The sequence below is a fragment of the Lissotriton helveticus genome, chromosome 2_1 (genome assembly GCF_964261635.1).
Source record: "Lissotriton helveticus chromosome 2_1, aLisHel1.1, whole genome shotgun sequence".
NCBI lineage: Eukaryota > Metazoa > Chordata > Amphibia > Caudata > Salamandridae > Lissotriton > Lissotriton helveticus.
This window is the reverse complement of record NC_136059.1, coordinates 9,811,611-9,832,746: the sequence shown is the minus strand read 5'-3', so window position 1 is coordinate 9,832,746 and position 21,136 is coordinate 9,811,611. Positions and strand designations below refer to the sequence as shown.

Here is a 21,136-nt window from a genome sequence, read left to right as displayed (position 1 = left end):
CTCACTATATCTTCCTAAACCACTGGCACCAGTGGCTCATCAGATAGCAGAGGGTGCTAGGGAAGAGGGTCCGGGAGCCAAACCTGGAGCATGTGCATCACACTCGAGCCACACAGGTCACCATCAAGATGGCTGCAGGAGCTTAGAACTTTGCACGCAGACACTCGCAGTACACAACGCTAAATCTCAATCAATAAATCAATCATAACACTTGTATAGCGCACTACTCACCCAGAAGGGTCTCAAGGCGCTTGGGGGAAAGGGTCCGCTACTGCTCGAACAGCCAGGTCTTGAGTTGTATCCTGAAGGCGAGATGGTCCTGGGTCAGCCGAAGGTGGATGGGGAGGGAGTTCCAAGTCTTGGCAGCCAGGTAAGAGAAGGATCTTCCTCCGGCGGTGGGTCTTCGGATGCGTGGTACGGCGGCGAGGGCGAGGTTGGTCGATCGTAGCTGGTGGGTGGGCGTGTTGAAGGTCAGGCGGTCGTTGAGGTACTTGGGGCCCAGGTCGTGGAGAGACTTGTGTGCGTGGGTGAGGATCCGGAACGTGATCCTCTTGTTGACGGGGAGCCAGTGCAGGTCCCTCAGGTGTCCGGAGATGTGGCTGCGTCGAGGGATGTCCAGGATGAGTCGGGCGGAGGCGTTCTGGATGCGCTGGAGTATTTTCTGTAGCTTGGCTGTGGTTCCGGCGTAGAGGGCGTTTCCGTAGTCCAGTCGGCTGGTGACGAGTGCCTGGGTGACCGTCTTCCTGGTCTCGGTCGGGATCCATTGGAAGATCTTGCGAAGCATGCGCAGGGTGTGAAAGCACGATGAGGAGAATGCGTTGACTTGTCTGGTCATCGAGAGGAACACCACCATGTGCAGTATGAAGTAGATGAGAAAGATGCATAAAGTGAAAGAGTTTGTGAAATCAGAATCCAGCCGAGGGAACTTATCTCTTTATAAATATAGCATGCTCCAAACGCATGCAATTACATCGTAGATGGCACTCTAACATTAGGAATAGCATAATATACTATTCCAACTCCAGCCTAAGCAACAGTAGAGAAGGTGTTGGAATAGTAAATTATACTATTCCTTTCGTTAGAGCGCCATCTACTGCCAGTTAATATAATGACTTGCGTAGTAATGGCATTGTGTTGTAACAACGCGGTGGTTGTAACAACTGCATAAGTCGATGTAATGACTTGTGTAGTAATGGCATTGTAACAAAGGTTTGCGGTCTAATGACAATTTTTAACGGTTATTTACCTCTCTTTACTACTGTCAGCCACAAACAAGGAGGTGCTTACCCTCAACCTGCAGATAAGAGAAATGAAAGTTTCTATGTCACGCGACAAAGTGTACAAATGGTGCACACCTCACCGTGAAGCCAGATATGATCCTGGGTGTATCTATGAGAAGTGTACAGGCACATACTATTTCTATAGGATTCTTTCTCTAAAAAGGAGCATTATAGAAGCATAATACCTAGCCCATATTTTACCTGGTGGATGATCCAGGTAGGAAAGCTTGCCTTGGCCTTCAGTATATGTGCTGTGTTTTGCAGCTATGTCACAACAAGGGCCTACTTTTTGTCAGTAAGCAACACTCAGCATAAAAACATAAAACTCTGCCATGCCTTAGAATATTCTCATCTATTTACAACATATTATAATGCCACCATGTCCTGCCATCTGTACTTATAATTTTTGTCATTCCGTGTGCAGGAAAAATAGAAACAGATAAGCTAAAGAGAGAACAAGAGGAAGCAAAGAGGAAGCAGCTGGAGGCGGAGGCAGAGCGGAAGCAGCGGGAAGAGGCAAAACGAAAAAAGATGGAGGAAGAGAAGCGACAACAGGAACGTCAGGAGAGGTTGAGACAGATTGAGCAAGAAATTGAGAGAGAAAGACAAAGCGTTGAGGAAAGACTGAAGAAAACAAAAGAGAAATTGAGAAACATGAGCCTCCAGCGAGGACAAACCAACGAAGAACGCTTGCGCGTCATGGATTTTAGTACGGATGATGATTCTGAACTGGTTGAGATCAATGAGGTACAGTAGACCAAACCAGTCATCTGACATCTTTTAAGTGGAGTCAAAAAATGTGGGGAGCTTTGTTTGAGGATGTGGGCTCAAGAGGGACACAAAGTGTGGAAGTGACAGAGTAGAGCCTGGGAGTGATAAACTTGATTTAACAAAAGGAAAAAGTGAGGACAACAGGAAGAAGTTCATAATTACGTAAGAAATGTCAGTGCTAGTCGAACAAGCAGTGGTAGAACCAAGGGAAGATGTTAAAACAATTTAAAATGGAGAAATGTGGTCACCACTAACAGACATATGACTGTGAGTGAGTGATGGTAAAGTGGCTGAATGAAAGGAGATCAATCACTGTGAAAGTGTGAACAGGGTGCGAAGAACAAGGCAGCAAAATGAGCATGAAAAGAGACACGAAAGTGAGGGAGATTGGGCTAGAGAAAAAGAAAACTATCCTCACACTTGCCACCCTCCGCAGATCCCTTGGAAGCTGGCATTAGATGAGATGGTGCCCATGCTATGACAGTCGATAGCTCTTAATCTATGCTCCTCTGCCTCCCTAATACGACCATTATTGGACTGCCCGTCTCCAAGATATGGAAAGCACAACCCTGCTATTTGTATCCTGCTGCTCGAAGGCAAACATAATACAGTCAGCAAGACATTCAGGGTACGAGTCGTAGTAGGGAGGGTGCTGATGAGATAATTATCGCTGGCCAGTCTTAGCGAGAAAAATGTTATCGCCGGCTATCGCAGAAAATTATCGCCATGCTACCGCTGTATTAACAAAGCATGGCACAATGATGATAATTTCCCAACGATAGCGATGTTTTCCACGGAACATCGCTGGTTTTCCAGTGATGTTCATCGAAAACAGCGATAACCTACCTGATACAACCCTGTGGTCATATCAGAGTAATCTACTGTTAATGATAAGTATAGCCAAGACTGCATTTTAGCAGACGTTAGTTTTTGGAGAAAAGTGCTGTTTTCTCCAAAAACTAACGTCTGCTAAAATGCATGTGCAGCCTTGTAAATATCGTGATGTGCACATAAGCGATATTTACAGGGTTTTACTGCCCAGTGACGCCCACTTTGCATCTCATTTGAGATGCAAAGGGAGGCGTTGGGTAAAAGGGTGCTAACAAGCGCTACTGCATGTTATCACCCTCTTGTAAATAGGGTGATATTTTTATCTCCTCTTTTTGGGCTTTAAAAGCCAAAAAAGCGGAGATATGGCCCTTGTAAGTATGCCCCCTAGTTTCAAATTGTGACCCAACATATACAAGGACTTCATAGTACTACATGCCTGGCATTGATCAGTTCTGAAGCAAGGGCCAGATGTACGATGTAATAGGTTACTGACTCGCAAAATAGGGTTTTTACATAGGGCAGACCTATTTTGTGGTCGCAAACGGCCCGATTTCCTATTTACAACAGTAAAAAACGGTCATACATCTGATCCCAACTGTGAACTCCAGCATTTCTTTCGGAATACCTAAAAGCCTTCTTTCATAACAAACCAGCTAACTTGGTGTGTGCCGGGCCTTCGAAATCCCTCCACGTTTACCCCACCTCTCTGGATGGTTCTGCCCTGGATACAGGTGATCGAAAAAGCCACCCTAAAATAAGTCAATACACACATCACTGACTCTCACTTCCACAACATGTTGAAACTTGAAGAGATAGTTATGTGTGTCCTAGCTAATGACAGTAGTGCCATCATGATAAAACTATCAGACAGGGTTGGGGCAGTCGTGATCATGAACGCATCTGATTACGATACAAAGTGTTAGAGACAATTGTCTGATAGGAAGTAATAGACTCCCATCATGCAAGACCCTACTAACACATTAAGTACCACCATCAACTCCTTGGTCACCTCTGCCATAGCTCGGGATGGTTGACCAAAAATGAGGCTGAATTTCTGATTTAAAACAAATCCAAAGATCCCTTACAGCTACACTTTCTCATTGTAATGGGTATAAGCACCCTACTTGAAGCGTTGTCCATCTTTTGTGACGACTTTTTACAGACCCTGGTCTAAAAGACTCTATACTCCTTAAAGGATATGAGGGATGTCCTTAACTTGATCAATGAGGTCAATGAGAGGGGGCTAATATTGATATTCTGGTCACGCTTGATGTGGAGGCACTTTATACTAACATTTCTTAGGACGCTACGTTGGAGGTGAAAGAGCAGAATCTATGGTCTGAAAAATGGACATCACCAACTCCAATCAACTTCATCCGAGAGAGTGCCACCATAGCACCCACATTTTTTTTCAATTTAAGGAACAGATATACCACCAAACACAGGGGGCAAATATAGACAGCACCTTTCCCCCAAGTTTAGCCTGCATTTATATGTCCAACTTTGAGAAGAATTATATAGTTGGGGCAACAACAATCCTTACTCTGCTAACATCACATTTTGGCACTGCTATATAGACGACAAACTTGTACTCTGGCAGGGGGACAGTAGACACTTATGACGCCTTTTGTGAGTGGATCAACACTCTGAATCCTTTTCTACGATTCACCAAGACTGTGTCCGCTGAGAGCCTGCCCTTCCTGGATCTGTTGATCACTCTGGGGAATGGTTACATGCAGACCCCAGCGTCGGTCATCCAGTTGTATTGTTTTTGAGGGTTTTGTGATGGCACACACACTACAAGAGCCTCAGGGAAAGTGTCCTATCCCAGGAGGTAGGCTGTACTCAGATACTGGAATCGCTGTCCCTCTGAGTTCAGCTTCAATTTTTGTGGAGCCTTCCTTTTCCGAACACCTCGGCTGCTCTGCTCCAAAGGAGAAATCATTGGCTAGTCTTATCCTGGAGACCATTAAGGAACATCGGGCAGGAACTAGAGCTGATGGGAAAAAGACAAGACAAGGCACAAAAAATTGGAGGGAGCTATCCGGAAGGAAGGTCGCACATGTGGGGAAATCTGCGAAAGGTTGGACGCTTTGGAGGTCAGAACCATCGCAGTTGAGAAGGATTTGGAGGTGGTGAGGGAGCAAACAAAGACTCATGAAACCCAATTATCGGATGTAATGTGGAAACTGGAGGACATAGAGAATCGTCAGCGAAGAAATAATCTCAGAGTTCTGGGAGTGAAGGAAGGCATAGAAGGAGATGACATTAGGGGCTTTATGCTTAGTCTTTTTAAGGAGTCTTTTCTAGAGTTCAATGCTTGGGACTGGGAGCGAGAAATTCATAATTCAGTTCAGTAGATCTTTATTTTGATGATTAAAAACCATCATAAAAATTAATTTTACAAAATTCAATAATTACATATCTGAACCGTGTAACATTAAAAACAAAATGTATACAATTAAAACATGTGGGATGATATACATCATTGCTCAACCTCTCGTACTTCTTAATCTTACTGCTACTTTTAAAAAATTCATAATAGAGCATAGAGTGCGCATATCATTTGCTCTTTGCAAAAAAAGTAGTGCAGTTTTAGCATGATGGAATTTTGCCTCTTTTAAAATATCCACAAGAAATCTACGACGAGGAATCCGATAAAAAGAACACAAGAGTACAAAATGAAGGGTGTCCTCCGTAGACCTATTGTCGCAGTCACAGGCACCCTTCTGCTCAATAGTTAGGGTAACTGGATGAACAACACAGGGTCTTGACTCCTAACCCAGCAAGGCTAAGCCAGATATAAGTAATAAACAACACAAATGCCAATACTGGACTTAACTTTCAAAATTTATGTTAGCACCTATATGAATAAAACATAACAGTCTGTTTACTATAACGTCACTAGTTTATTTATTTATTTGTTTCACTAGTCACTTTCTATTTACTTTTTTATTTCTCAGAAACACTTTTTTGTGCATATACAAAATATACAGTAAAAAACAATCAATTACAATGACATATATTCACTATACATATTTACAACTCATCCACTCCAAACTTTGACCAGTCCATTCATCCTACACTCAAACACACATATGCATATAACATGAAACCATAAGGTATGGCCCTTTGCCAACGGAAACAGTTGAACGACCCTAATCGTTATCTCAGTGTGACTATGTTACATAGAAATATGCAGTTAGAACCTAATTTCTTAGTAACCTAACAAAGTCCTTCTAAACCTTATTGTTTGACACAGGGCCAAGTAAGGTCGACGCGTTTCGAACCCCCTGATTGCGTGGTTCTCCTCAGGTCCATAGAACTCTACAAAAAACAAAAGACAAATGTGCCAGATTATATCACCTATTCCGTGAAACTGCCTGTTTATATCAACATACAGTATAACAAATAAAGTTAAGTCCAGTATTGGCATTTGTGTTGTTTATTACTAACAATTGTTAAGGTAAAGCCTGAAGGCTAAGCTAAAATATTGGGTAACAAATTGAGCCTAAAACGACACATTAAAAATCTGTCCTGCTGGTTGTGCATCAGCAATAAATACGGTTCCATACCCTCCCCGTTGCTTACTAAACGATGTGCCACAACTGATCTTTTTGGTGAGTCAGAGCTTAATCTGCCCAATTCAAGTTTTTCTAATTGTAGTTTTTTATTTCGATATTTACAAGAGGTGGCAATTGAAGTCGGGTCGCTAAAGAGTATCTGCTGATCTATGATCCCTAGTGTATCCTTAACATAGTTTAACCAACAGATTTGGAGGCACGTATCTCTTTGTAAACAATCTCCAGCTATTACCCTACTTAATTCTGCTTCGGGGTTTACCCAGATTCTGAGCCATGTCATGATGCGCCTCACCATCACCTGGTCTGTAATATATGGAATCCCAAGCTCAGTGTGTGCAATTTCTGCTGGGGTACTGTGCGATATCTTCAGGATCCTACGTAGGAATTTGTCTTCCTCCAGTTGTAAATGTCTTGCATCCCTAAAACCCCAGACCTCTGCACCATACAGAGCCTTTGCAGTGCTTACAGCTCCATATAGATTCATTATTTGCTCTGGTGACCAACGGCCCAGCCTACGGGCAAAGTTTAATATCGCACTGTTTGCGGAGACCAGCTTTCTGCACCTTTCCTCGATTAAGGAATCAAACTTTATCTCCCCGTCAAATAAAAGACCCAGGTAGGAAAAGGTGCTTACGGCTTCTAATGTGTGGGACCCTATTTTAAATGCAAATTTCCTAGAAGGTTTTTTGCCCGCCACCATCAAGAAGGATTTGCTCAAGTTCACGGACAAGTCTAAATTGTCTATGATCTTCACAAATCCATCATCGAGGTGTTGTAGACTCAGGGCTGTTCGTGCAAGCAGGACCGCGTCATCCGCATACAACAGTACCGGAATATGACGCGTTCCTGCTTTGGGGCAATCCTCATTCAAGGCAACCAGTGTACTCTCCAGATCATTTATGTACAATGAAAATAAAAATGGAGCAAGGATACACCCCTGCCTCACTCCGCTGGTGCATGGGAAGGGATCAGTACTCCCCCCCGTGCTAAAGCGGACCTTGGCAGTGGTGTTCCAATGTAGTTCTTTAAGGATATTTATGAGTCCAGGGTCAATTCCCAGATTACTCATCATGGCCCACAGTTTGTTCCTATTTACATTATCAAAGGCTGCGCCAAATCCACAAAACCCATATAGACTGTTCCATTACTAGCTTTTGTGTATTTAGCAACTAATAAATAGAGGTTAAGACATTGATCACTAGTTGATTTTCCTGATCTAAAACCATATTGGGTGTCTGCTATAGTGTGGTGCTCTTCTGTCCAGGCCATAAGGCGATTTAATACCACCCGGCCCAGTAATTTGGCTGACACATTGATCAGCGATATTGGTCTACAGCATTGGGGGTTGTCCCTGTTCCCCTTCTTGAAGATAGGGACAATTAATGCGGTAGACCAAGATCGCGGGAGCCCAAATTTTATAGCTGCATTTAACACCCTTGTCATGATAGGAGCCCAGAGGTCGATGTTACTTAGATAAAGGTGCGGTGGCGTACCATCGGGCCCTGGTGCTTTATTTCGGGTCAGACCTTGGATAGCTTCGATTATTTCTTGAAGTGAAAATTCTAGTTCCATGGACCGGACCCCGTCCCAACCCCTACAGAGGCTGTATCACAAGTGTGATTGTAAAGGCCCTTGAAATGAGTCACCCACTGTTCGGGCAGTATATTAGTGCTAATCACGGGGCTCTACTGTCTTGAAAACAAGGCCTGTTGATAATTTTCCAAAATTCATTGGAATCCATATTTTCCCCTGCCTCCCTCAGGTCGGCCCAAACTTCCGCTTGCAGCATAATCTTCCTCTGTTTTACCTTGGTTTTATATATATGTCTACAGAGGGCTACTTTCTGCTTGTCCCTGGGGAGAATTTTAAGACATGATTTTAAATCTCTCAGTGCTCGAGAGCAGTTGGTGTCAAACCATCGTGGTTGTGTTATATTCTTTTTGGGACCTTTTGCTTTCAATAGTCCATCAACCAAGTTGGTTAGAGACTCGAACACTGAGACCAGCACACCCCCCTCTACTGAAGGATCGAGACAATCTTGGATCCGCTTTTTTCCTTTTTCTATTAGAGTTCCATAGATTTCCTGGGCATTCATTTTTGACCACCTAAGTCGCCTCCCCTGATCCGCTGGCCGCTGCTCGATATCTGCCGGTTTACTCCTTGTAGAGGGACCGCTATATATTAATTCCAGAATTAGGGGTTTGTGGTCACTAAAGGGACTCCAATCCGTTCTCACCTCTTTAACCTGATCTTTTGCAAAAATGGATAACACCATATGATGGAGGAGCATCCTCTGCCTTCGAATGTTGGTGTAAGAGTACCCTCTTTTCCCGGGACCACCAGATCTATTGTGTGTGTGAGAGCATAAGTGTCTAATAGCTTCATTAGTGATGTTCCCTCCTTATTATGCTCAAAATGTGGGCCACTCTCTATCGGGCAAGATGACCAGTCAGCGCTTACAGGAAACAGATTTGGGCATAGATGGCAATTTAAATCACCCATCACCGGGACAGTTGGTTCTCCTCCCCCTTTCCTTTGCTCAATCTCTTGGTTAAGTCTGCTGTCTAGTTCCTGAATTACTGCATTATTCCCATCTACAGGCCCTGAGTTATAGATATTGAATATCAGTAACCTCAGCCCTTTCCCTTGAAATACAGCTGCCTGGAGGGTATGCGATGTCCAGGAGGGTTGTGTCCATGAGCCTTCTAAATCAAGATCAAGATACAGTGCTAGCCCTCCCTTTGCCCTGCCTGATCTGCCTTCTTGAGCTGGCACAAAGAAACATTTATAACCCTCTATTTGGTAGGGGGAGGATTCAACCGCCCACGTCGCCTGGAACGCTAATATATGGAAACCGCAAAGGTACTTCCTCCAATCCTCATTTTCAAATTTCCCCGCCAGGCCTGCTCTATTCCAGGACAATAGAATCAGTCCTTCCCTAGGTACTTTTCCATCCTTTGCTCCCTGATTGTATGGCCTGGGTTCATCCTTCCTAAGCAGCATAACCCCTTGATCTCCATCTCCTCCCATTACTAGGGGTTATTCCGCCCTCTTTACTTGATAGCTGTCCATGGCCCTATTTGCACTAAGTTCATTGCCCATCCTTGTACCCATCTTCTCTTGACATTTCCCTGTTTGGGGTAGTCAATCGTTTTATCAAGGGACAGTAGCGGACTGAATCTGTTTGCCCACTGGGGGTAGCCCTGGTTTGGTATGATCGGGCCCGTCTGCTCGTGCATTTTAGCCCAGTGTCTAGATGGTGCCCTTCCTGTTCTACAATTGGTATAGCTTGGAGTGTGTATAACACGTTTCATCGGGTAGAAGTATCCTAGAGGTAAAGAACGTATAGTTGCCTAGTATGTATTACACTAGGTTGTTGTTCCTAAAATTCACCACAATACAATCCCCTATGATATCTTTCCTCCTGCTACCTAACCGGTTTACTCTTCTCACATGAAGAATCTCTCCACATTCCCCACCTTTCAGGGGCCTATGTATAATCAGCCACTTAATTATCTTATTTTTCAGTTCCATGTGTGATTCTTTCTCCGCTGCCCTAAGTTTGGGTACCTCGGCAAAAACAATAACATAAGGGCATGCTTCAGGGGGCAAGTTTATATGTGGTGAAGGGTAGTCTAATCTGTCATTCGGCTCATGACCTGTCAGGTTTATTTCAATCAAACTATGAGTTGTGGAATTCCCTGTTTGCGCTATCAACACATTTGTTCACTGTTGAACCTTGTCTGTATCCTTGTCCCCCCCCTTCTGGATGTTTCCCCTCTCTACCTGGGCTGTAGATTTGGGTGTTTCATGCACTTGTGCGATGGTACATTGCGCGGTACTAACACAGTTATTGTTGCCAGCTGTTTGCCCGAATGGCGTAATAGCTGCTGGGGTAGGGTTTGCTGTTAAGTTACTGCTTGTGGGGCCCTTTGACTTTCCCTGCTTAGTTAATTTATTTACCATTTTATCTAGTCTGCTAATTATTGGTTTTAACTGACTCATAATAAAGGCTTCCAGGCATTTTTGGAGGTCTCCTATTACATCATCCATCCATCCTGGTGGACCTGGGTGGCATGACGTTACTACTTCCGTAACCACCTCATCCCTATCATTTGGTCAGTGTGCGACCGTACTTTATTTTTTTGAGGTTGGCCCTTCCTGCAGTCCCCTTGTTTAGATCTTTTACTTGTAGCTTTGTTTCTATCCCTAATTGTGTCTGCCGCTACCTCTACTACCGACTGCGCACAGGGAATACTTTCAATTGAATTTTCCAGGGTGTCAGTATGAGAAATTGCTGATGTAATTGAATCCGTAGGTTGTATAGGTGTGGCTGGGATAGGTATCGGTGAAAAAGACAAGCTCCTCTCCGTACACTAAATCTCCCCGATGACTTTCCTCAACATCAGGTCAATCGCGGTAGTTTGTGCTTTGTGGGACAACGCAACATTTGGCTCAAGCCCTGAAGGGCTTGGGGTGCAGGACAAGTGTGCTTTGCCAGTGGCAGAGCGCGTTTTCACTTTGTTAGACATAAGGAGACTAAAAGGAGGGTGCAAGAACTTACGCTATCACCTACCAACCACTGCTCTCCCTCCTTAGGCTAGTAAGCTAGTAAGTAAGTCCTCCCTATTATGAGACAGATTATAAAAACTATCTCCTCCCCTTCCCACTATTGCACAATAGTTTGTAGTCCGCTATTTATACCGTCCTTTAGAAATAGTTCAAACTTGTTTGGGCGTCGTGGTATCGTACTGGGTGGAAAAGCTTGATGTAATGTACCTTTTGGAAAGGTCAAAGGAGGTAGCCCAGCCCAGACTCCTCTGGCCGCTGATGGTCGCAGATGGTCCCGCCCTTGTCCTGGGTTTCTCCCGGCGACGCCCGCGTGCGTCCCGCGATGCGGGGGCTGTGATGTGATTTAGTAGCACCTCCAGGCGCGTGATTGGTGGCAGGCGGCAGTTGGAAATTCCGCTAGGGGGTCTGGGGGATGTAGTCCTCTCCACCGCACGGCGGCCGCTGAGGTGGAGTAGCGGCGGCGGAAGGGAGAACCCAGGCACAGCAACAGGAGACAGGTGATCAGCGTGGTAGCCCCCAACAGTAAATAAGCAGCCCCCGCTCCACTGGGGCTGCGCTGTGGTTTAGTAGCGCCTCCAGGCACGTGATTGGCGGCAGGCGACCGTTGAAAATCCTGCTAGGGGTTCTGGGGAATGTAGTCCTCTCCTCCGCACGGCGACCGCTGAGGTGGAGTAGCGTCGGCGGGAGGGAGAACCCAGGCACAGCAACAGGAGACAGGTGATCAGTGTGGTAGCCCCCAACAGTGAATAAGCAGCCCCCCAAACTCATAGAGTACATTCCCCTTTGAGTAGCAGAAGGTGTCAAACAGAGATACTAGTCAGCCAAGGGTAATTCTGGTATTCTTTGGCAATTTTGCATTTAGGCAGTCCATTTTTGAAGCTCGTCCCGAGGCCAGAAGGCAGTTTAAGGATGTCTCTTATTTTGTGCGCTCTGATTTTTGTCTTATAACCGTGAGCGGATGTGGCGTCTGCGGCAACTAATTAAACAGTTTCAGGATTCAGGGTTTGAGGCGTACCTACTTGTTCCAGCAAGGCTTAAAATGATTGTTAAAGGGGCTGTCAGATTTTTTTACTTCCGAAATTCAGGCTAAGGAGTACCTTGATCAAGTTCATGGGGAGAAAAGAAAAGAATAAGAATTGTCATGAATAGTAACAGTTGCATGTAAATGCTTCTCCAGGCTCCTTCTCAGTTCTGGCTGTAGCTTTCCTTTTTCATGTTTGAGGAGGGGTGGTGCTGTGGCGCCGTTTGCTTTCTCTATCCCTCAGACCTGGGAGGTCTGTTAGCTGTCACTGGGTGGAAGGGATGGGGTTCGGGGGAGGGAGGAGGTGGGAGGGGTGGGGGCAGTTAGTGGGGGTGGGTTTTCTGGTTTTGGAGCTGCGAGCAAGCTACAGTTGAATGAAGATACACTTTCTAATTGGATTTTTGTGGTGTGTGTGATGAGGAAAAATGCTGAATCTGCCATGAGAAGCTTTCAGGGCTTTCTCAGAAATCTGAGAGGCCTTCTATGCTGTTATAACCGATATCTTTTGTTTAGCTTGGTGGAGACTCCGCGAAAGAGGTGTGACAGAATGAATAATGGCTAATTTTCGCATTGCTACTATAAGTATTTGTGCCCTCAATGATGAGTGTAAAGGAAGGAGGGTACAAGAAGACCTTAAAGTTCTACGAGCAGATCTGATTTGTCTACAAGAGACACATATAGCTCGTCAAGATTCTAAAGTGCTGCAAACTCTAGGGTTTAAGCTAATTGTATACAAGGCTCAGGACGTCAGGACCAAGGGAGTTGCATTATTACTAAAAAAACAAAATGTTACTTGTGAGAGAAAGAGTGTCGACAAGAACGGTAGGTGGATCAATATGGAAATCAAGGGAGGGGATGGGATATTCACTCTATGCTCAGTATATGCTTCTGTTCTTGATGATCCTTCAGTACTGAACCATCTATCTACCGAGCTCCCTTCCTGGCCTGCCCCCTATTTAATGTGCGGGGATTCAAATGTGAATGAATCCAGGGGTGTAGTCGGGGCAGTGACTACAACTTGCAAGCCTCAAGTCTGTAGAGCACTAAAAAATCTAGTAAGAGATGTAGGTCTGATTGATGTATGGCCCAGCTTGAGGGGTACTGAGCTGGGATTTACCTATTACTCGGCCCCCCCATCAGAAATCTGCTAGATCGGATTATTTCATAGTCTCACCCTCTATTTTAAAGGATGCTCAAATATAATTATTCCCTAGGGTAATGTTGGATCACAACCCGGTAGTGTATGAATTTTCATTAGTGGGCTTAACAAGGACACAGAAAAAAATGACTTTCGAGAGAGCACTTCTTTCTGATCAGGAGTATGTAAATTATTTGAGAGGTTGGATCCTCGGACTCCTTAGATTTAACAAAGATAGGGCACCCCCAGGAATGGTAAGGGATGCCTTTAAAGCGTCAGTAAGAAGGGAGACTCTGAGATATAGTCTTAATAAACAAAAGGAAAGCACTGAACAAATTAAATGCTACTATCAGAAATTAGCTCTTTTGGAGACTGAATTAATTTTTATGGTGAATAATGGGAGGGATTTTTCTACAATCTCAGACTCAATTATGGTGACCAAAGCTGCTTTAAATTATTTTTATGTAGATAAAATGGCTGGTAAATACTGCGCTAAAAAACAACAGTGCTATGAATATAGCGAGACAGTAGGTCGATTATTGGCTGTTAGGTTTAGGCAACAGATAGCTGTGGGGCAAACAAAACAAATTAGGAATATGCAGGTGGACATATTGTGTGATGCCACCGAGATTAGAGAAGCCTTTAGAGAATACTATGGGGTACTCTATACTGCAGTAGCCCCACCTATAGAAGATGACATTACCTATGAGCCTGAATTTCCACCTAAGGCGAGGTTATCACAGGAGGAGGCTCTTTTTTGGGTACTGAAAATTTCTCAGGAGGAGCTTCAGGGGGCTCTGCAAGATCTTCCTTCTGGTAAGGGCACCGGCACGGACGCTATACCACTTGAATTTTATAAAGTTTTTGTTAAGGAGGTCGTGCAGGAGATTTTGGTTTTGTTTAAAGAAGGTAGGAAGGGGGCCAGATCTCCGGCCTCATGGGAGACCTCAAATATTGTTATCTTCTTAAAAAAAGGGAAAGAGTCTAGGAACATGGGGTCTTATAGACCAATAACATTGTTAAAAAGTGACGCAAAACTATACTCAAAGATATTTGCAGCACGATTGAATAAGGTTATGCAGCAGTTAGTCTCAGTTTGGCAGCATGGATTTATTCAGGGTAGGGGGACGGGTGGCCATATTAGGCGACTTATTTCACTTTTTGATGCCGCAGACGTCCTAAAGAAACCTATAGCGGTGGCCTTTTTAGATGCCGAAAAGGTGTTTGACCGCGTGTCATTGAGTTATTTATGGAGGTGTCTGGAGGGTAACGGCCTCAGATCAGGTTTCATCAAGGCTATACAGGTTTTGTATTAAAAAAACACAGCTCGGTTTCAAATTATGTGAGGAGAGTCAGAGCCTTTCCTGATTGCCAGGGGCACCAGACAGGGGTGTCCATCTTCCCCCTTGTTGTTTGCGATATGCATGGATCCCTTCCTCAGGCATCTCGAGGCCTCTGTGAATATCTACCCATTTAGTATACACGGCTGGAATACAAAAATATTAGCCTATGTCGATGACGTGGCTAATATTACCTCTGATCCCGGTAGGGCAATGATCGAAGTACAGACACTGGCTAAGCATTTTGGGTAATTTTCTGACTATGGTTTGAATAGGGCCAAAACCCAGGGCCTCATTTATGAGGCTGTGCGTCACTTTTACGCCGCCGGTGCGTCACTTTTGTGACGCACCAGTGGCGTAAAAAATGCACCTTGTTGCGCCATATTTACAAAGTGACGCATCTAGGTAGATGCGTCACTTTGTAAACCCCTGTGCAACATTATACCTGCACCAGGTATAATGTAGGCAAGGGGGGCGTATTGACGCAAGGAAGGGTCGTAGAAGTGACGCAGTGAAATGTATGAGATTTCACTGCGTCACTTTTAGGACGCCGTTGCGTCAAAATCTTGCACCTGCCTCACTGCAGGCGTAAGACTGACACAGGACCTTTCACATGGGGCTTGCCCCATGTGAAAGGACGCATTGCTGGAGTTGCGTCAATTTTGTGACACACTCCAGCAATGCGTCACTTTTGCGCTTACAGATACGTCAGAAATACTGACGTATCTGTAACTCCTTGCGACATGATGCGTCATACATTAAATATGACGCATCAGGAATGTCGCAAGGAGTGCGCACTGAGAAGTGACGCATCGCTGCTTTCACGCAGCGATGCGTAATTTCTCATAAATGAGGCCCCCAGAGTCTAGTTAACAGACTTATTAGGGGTAACTGCTCAATATGATTCCAGCAGTGAGTTTGTATTTGTAGCTATGTCTGTGCTCAGATTATGTATCGCCTCAGCATGGCTAGATCCTCTGTCTTCAATCTTTGCGAAATGGAAAGCTCGGCTTCTACACATATTTAATTTGGAAAAAGCACTTTATGAACAAAAAGGAAGGAAAGGGAAAGCTAAAGGGATTAAGATTTGGAGTCTGCTCAAAGATTGGGTGGGGGAAATAAAGTAAAAAAGTAAAAGTAAAAGTAGTAGAAAAGTAGAAGAGTAAGTAGAAGAGTAGGCTTTAACGTTAGTGCAAATTTAATAATATTGTTTGGTACCATGAAATCGCCCATGTATATATGGTATGAGCTTGGTGTTGTCTGTCTTTGCCCTGTGTAAATTTCCATTTTTGTGAATCTATTGGTCGTTATGACAAGGAAAAACTAGCTTATGTTAACTTTGTTGTAAATCATCTTTTTGTGTTCCTTTTTTTTGCTCATATATGTACAATAAAATAAAATAAAAAAGAGGGGAAAAAAGACTACGGGACTAGCCGAAGGGCGATCTAAGGGCTTAATCACTCCCAGTTCCAACATTTTCTGGACTTCAGTCCTGATACAGTCCCTGATATGGTCATGTTGCCTGGAAATCTTATTTTTAACAGGCAGACTGTCACCTGTGTCCACCTCAAGTGTGTACACCAGGTAGTCTGACTTGGAGTCAGTATAAACTTTTGTCTAAACTGGTTGATGACTCTGCTGCAATCAGTTTGCTGCTGGCTAATGAGGCTGCCTGCCAAGGCTACATCGTCCACTGAGCCATCATCAGGGTTCTGTGAGAGCAGATCAGGGACTGGATCACTCGCTTCCTCCTGTCGCTCATCAGTAGCCATAAGCAAGCCCATAAGCAAGCCCATGTCTGCCCTGTTCATATATGGATTGAGTCTGTTCACATGGAGCACCCTATTTGGGCTCCTGGGAGTACCAAGGTCAACCAGGTAGGTAACCTCTTCCTTCTGCTCAAGTATGGTATGGGGCCCACTCCACTTATCAACGAGAGAGGCTGGGGCCACAGGCTCCAACACCCATACCTGCTGTCCTGGCTGGTATACAGTCAGAACAGCCTTTTGGTCATGCCAGGCTTTTTGCAGTTCCTGGCTAGCCTCAAGGTTTTTAGATGCCTTCTTCAGTAACTCCGCCATCCTGGAGCGGAGACCCAGTACATAGTCCACTATGTCCTGTTTTGGAGGTTTGAGAGGTAACTCCCACCCCTCCTTAACCAAACACAAGGGGCCTCTGACAGGGTTACCAAACAGAAGTTCAAAAGGGCTGTAGCCAACACCCGTTTGTGTAACCTCCCTGTACCATATACGAACAGAAGGCTGGGCAAAAGGATGTCCCATCTGCGACTAAGCTTTTCAGGTAATCCTTTGATTATTCTCTTCAGGGTTTTGTTGAATCTGTCAACTAACCCATTACATTGTGGGTGATAATGGGTGGTGAATTTGTAATTTACACCACACTCCTTCCACATAGCAGTCAAGTAACCAGACATAAAGTTTGCATCTCAGTCTGATACAACTTCCTTTGGGAAAGCCACTCTGGAAAACACTCCCAGGAGGGCTCTAACCACAGCAGGAGCTGTGGTAGTCCTATGTGGTCTTGCTTTTGAATGCCTAGTGGCATGTCCCACCACCCAGATGCTGTTTGAGTGTCTAGGGGACCACCAATGTCATAAGGGAACACCCACCACAGGTGGTGGTATCAGGGGGGCTTTTGTAGTACAACCTGCCTTACGACTGGCTTGTCAAGTAGTACAGGAGCGACAACACTCCTTTGTATCCTCTGACATATGGGGCCAGTAAAAGTGAGAGGCAAACCTGTCCCAAGTCTTGCTTCACCCTAAGTGTCCTGCTAATGGGTTGTCATGTGCTAGTATTAATAGGAAGCCTCTAAACTTCAGAGGTAAAACCAACCTCCTGGAAGCACCAGGCTTGGGGTCTCTACCCTCTAAATACAGACGTCCATCATCCCAGTAGATCCTGTGGGACCCATTGGCACTCCCAGCATCCTTAGCAGCAACCTGCTGTCTGAGGGGTTCAAGAGAGGGGCAGCTCTGCTGCATGTGTCCTGAGTTTCACTTCAGCCCAAGCTGAAGTTTACAACTCATTGTCTAATAAGCATTCCACAGGGAGGTCTGAGTTTACTACTACCTTTTTAGGGCCAGTTACGCCTTCCCAGCAGAAATTAACAACTGCCAAGGAATGGTCTGTCCTGACATTGTTACCATTGATCAATTGGTACATTTCACCAAGTATGATCTGGTCTGGGCCCACAAGATCTCTTGTCACCATTGTGACATTTGCTCCTGTGTCCCTGTGTGCCATGGCTTTCTTTCTTATCCTTAATTAAAGGCCGTTGTCTGTATTTGCCCAGATTACTGGGACTGACAAATAAGGAGGCACAATCCATGCCTCCATCACAAACTAAAACAGCCAGAGCTGAAGCCCTGACTAAGTCAGAATCCATCTCAGAACCCAGGGTTAACCCGACTAATCCCTTGTTCTGTGTACCACCACATGGAACTGAGCTAGGGGATGCAGGTACCTTAGGACCAGGGGTGGTAGTGGTAGGAAGAGAATCCTTGGCCCCTGGACAAGTGGTATCCTTGGTCCACTGGGTTTTGTCTTTACATACAAAGCACTAAGGTTCCCTTTGGCCTTTACCCTTGTTAGATTGTGAACCTCCCTCAGATGCAGGTTTTGGGGTCTTCTGTGAAGACTTTATTTGTTTTCTCCCCACCCGTATCTGAGATCTTCTTCTGGTCACCACCATGGATCTGGGTTTTCTGCTTCACCCTGGTTCTGTGCTATTTCTCTGCCTTCTTTCCCAATTCTTGGGGCGAGGTCAGATCAGAGTCAATCAGGTAACGATGCAACTACTGATTTTGGCAATTATTAAGGATCAGCTCCCTTATAATTAAATTGTACAATCCTGTGAAATCAAACTCCTTACTGCCAAGTAACCAGCTCTCCAAAGCCTTAGTAGCACAATCAACAAAGTCAACCCAGTCCTGTGTAAGTGTCTTCTGGGTGTTTCTGAACTTAATTCTGGATTGTTCAGTGGTTAGGCCAACCCCACCAATGAGAGCACTCTTAAGGACTGAATAATTGTCAGCATCCTCTCCTCTAACAGTGAGGAGCTTGTCTCTACCTTTGTCAGCAAAGGAGAGCACAAGACTGCTGCCCACTGTTCTTGAGGGACCCTCTGTACTGTACAGGCTCTCTCTAGTACAGTTATCCATTTGTGGACGTCATCCTACTCTGATAGGGTGGGATTATCTTGTTCAGATTCAAATGATCATGAGTGTACTCCTTAAACCCTTCGCTGCTGTTAGAAAGGCGACCCCGGGGGAGGCAGAAGATGTCTGACTGACCACCCCTAGGTCCACCTCTCCGTTAAGAGGTAGCCGAGCGTTACTGAGAGGCCTCCTGGGTGAGGGCCCTCTCCTAGGATCGCACAGCAGAGTAACCATACACTACAAATGGACACCACACCAGAGGTCGAGTTCGTAAGCTTTATCAGGAAATAAAGGTGGCTGGTTCTCAGCGATATGTACAAGCAGACCGAGGGGTCTGTAAAGTCTCGCAAGAGGGGATCAGGGTAGCGGGACAGTCTCGGTTGGGGGGGAGGAAGGGATACCTTGCGCACAGCTCTCAATCCTCGAGCCGGGGGTTCCGAGAGGTTGAGCCGCGGCAGCGCCAGCAGGCTCTCAAGAGGGTTCGGCAAAGGTGGGCCACGGCAGCACCAGCAGGCTCCCAAGATGGTTCGGCAAAGGTGGGCCGCGGCAGCGCCAGCAGGCTCCCAAAATGGTTCGGCAAAGGTGGGCCGCGGCAGCGCCAGCAGGCTCCCAAGATGGTTCGGCAAAGGTGGGCCGCGGCAGCGCCAGCAGGCTCTCAAGATGTTTCGGCAAAGGTGGGCCGCGGCAGCGCCAGCAGGCTCCCAAGTTCTCGTGAGGTTCCAGGAAAAAATGAGTTCTTCTGGGGTCGGCCGTGACAGCGTCAGCAGGGCTTTCCAGTCCAGGATACAACTGACGTCCTAATCCAGGGCTGGCCCAGATATAGGACTGGAGTCCTTTGATGTCCGGACCCTCGCGCCTGGGGGTCAGAGGGGCCGGGATGATGGTGTCCAGACACCCCGCAGGGGGGTGGAGCCAGCGCCCAGGGAGGCCGGAGGGGCGATCGAAACCAGGTGTCCGGGGACGGCTGGAGGGCCATCGAACCACCCCTTTCTCCGGGATCTGTCGAGTGGCCACTCGACCACCTGGATGGATCTTGGTGCCTCTATGTCTGGGCTGTGCTGAGGCCTGGGCCGGGGCCGAGGCCACGTGGTCGTGACGTGGTGGGCCCAAGATGGAGTCGGGCGCGGCCTCGTGCTTAGGTCGTGAGGGGCCCACGCTGGAGCCAGGTCGGTAGTGGGGGTCCGGTATGGTGGCTGGACCAGCAATGTTGGGGCGTGCAGTGTCGGGCCAAAGGGCTGCCCGAGGCTGGGTGGAGGGCCGATGTCGTCCTGGGCCCGCCATGCGGGAGGGGTAGGACCACGCCATGAGGCCGGGTCCAACACCCGTCCCCCCCAGCTGAAGGCAGGGGAGAGTCACCCATCTTCTTGGGGATTCTCCTCACCGAGGCGGAAGAATCTGGAGAGGCCGTCAGCATTGGCGTGGTCGTTGCCGGGGCGATGCTCCACAGTGAAGTCCATCCCTTGCAGGGAGATGGACCATCGCAACAGTTTCGGGTTCTCGCCCCGCATCTGCATCAACCACCGCAGGGGCCGGTGGTCGTTCTGGACCCGGAAGTGGGTGCCGAAGAGGTAGGGCCGGAGCTTCTTTAGGGCCCACACGACGGCGAAGGCTTCCCTCTCGATGGTGCTCCAGCGTTGTTCTCTGGCTAGCAGCCGCCGGCTGATGAAGGCAACGGGAAGGTCGATTCCCTCAGTGTTTACTTGTGAGAGGACCGCCCCAATACCGTGCTCCGAGGCGTCGGTTTGGACCACAAACTCTCGGCTGTAGTCGGGGGCCTGGAGCACAGGGGCGGTGCACATGGCAGTCTTTAGAGTCTCGAAGGCTGCTTGGCACTCTGGGGTCCAGCACACCTTCTGGGGTAGCTTCTTGGAGGTCAGTTCATTGAGGGGCCCCACAATGCTTCCATAGTCTTTGATGAAGCGCCGATAGTATCCTGTGAGCCCCAGGAAGGCTCGGACGGCTGTTTGGGTGATTGGGGGCTCCCAGGCCCGGATGGCGTCAATCTTTAGCTGGAGGGGAGCCACCCGGCCGCTTCCCACCTGGTGTCCTAGATACGTCACGGACCCTTGGCCGATCTGGCACTCGCTGGCCTTTATTGTTAGTCCGGCCCGTCGGAGGGCCGACAGGACCTCCCGGAGGTGGGTCAGGTGTGCATCCCAGCGGAGGCTGTACACTGCAATGTCGTCTAGGTAGGCGGCGCTGAACTCTTCTAGCCCGGCCAGCACTCTATTCACGAGTCTCTGGAAGGTGGCCGGGGCGTTTTTCATGCCGAAGGGCATCACCTTGAAATGGTAGTGGCCATCAGGGGTCGAGAAGGCTGATCGCTCTTGCGCTCCAGGGGTGAGGCCGATCTGCCAATACCCGGCCGTGAGATCGAAGGTGCTGAGATACTTCGCCGCCCCCAGGCGATCGATCAGTT

At 46.8% G+C, this 21,136-nt stretch overlaps 1 protein-coding gene across 1 annotated transcript in view; it reads left to right on the top strand.

Moving 5' to 3' along the window:
- The window catches only part of LOC144819164 (uncharacterized), a 219,819-nt gene that overhangs the window by 28,065 nt on the left and 170,618 nt on the right, over positions 1-21,136 (top strand). Inside the window, exon 3 of the mRNA XM_078677136.1 lies at positions 1,705-2,027. Within this exon, the coding sequence (XP_078533262.1) occupies positions 1,705-2,027 (323 nt within the window). The remainder of the gene's footprint in view (positions 1-1,704; positions 2,028-21,136) is intronic.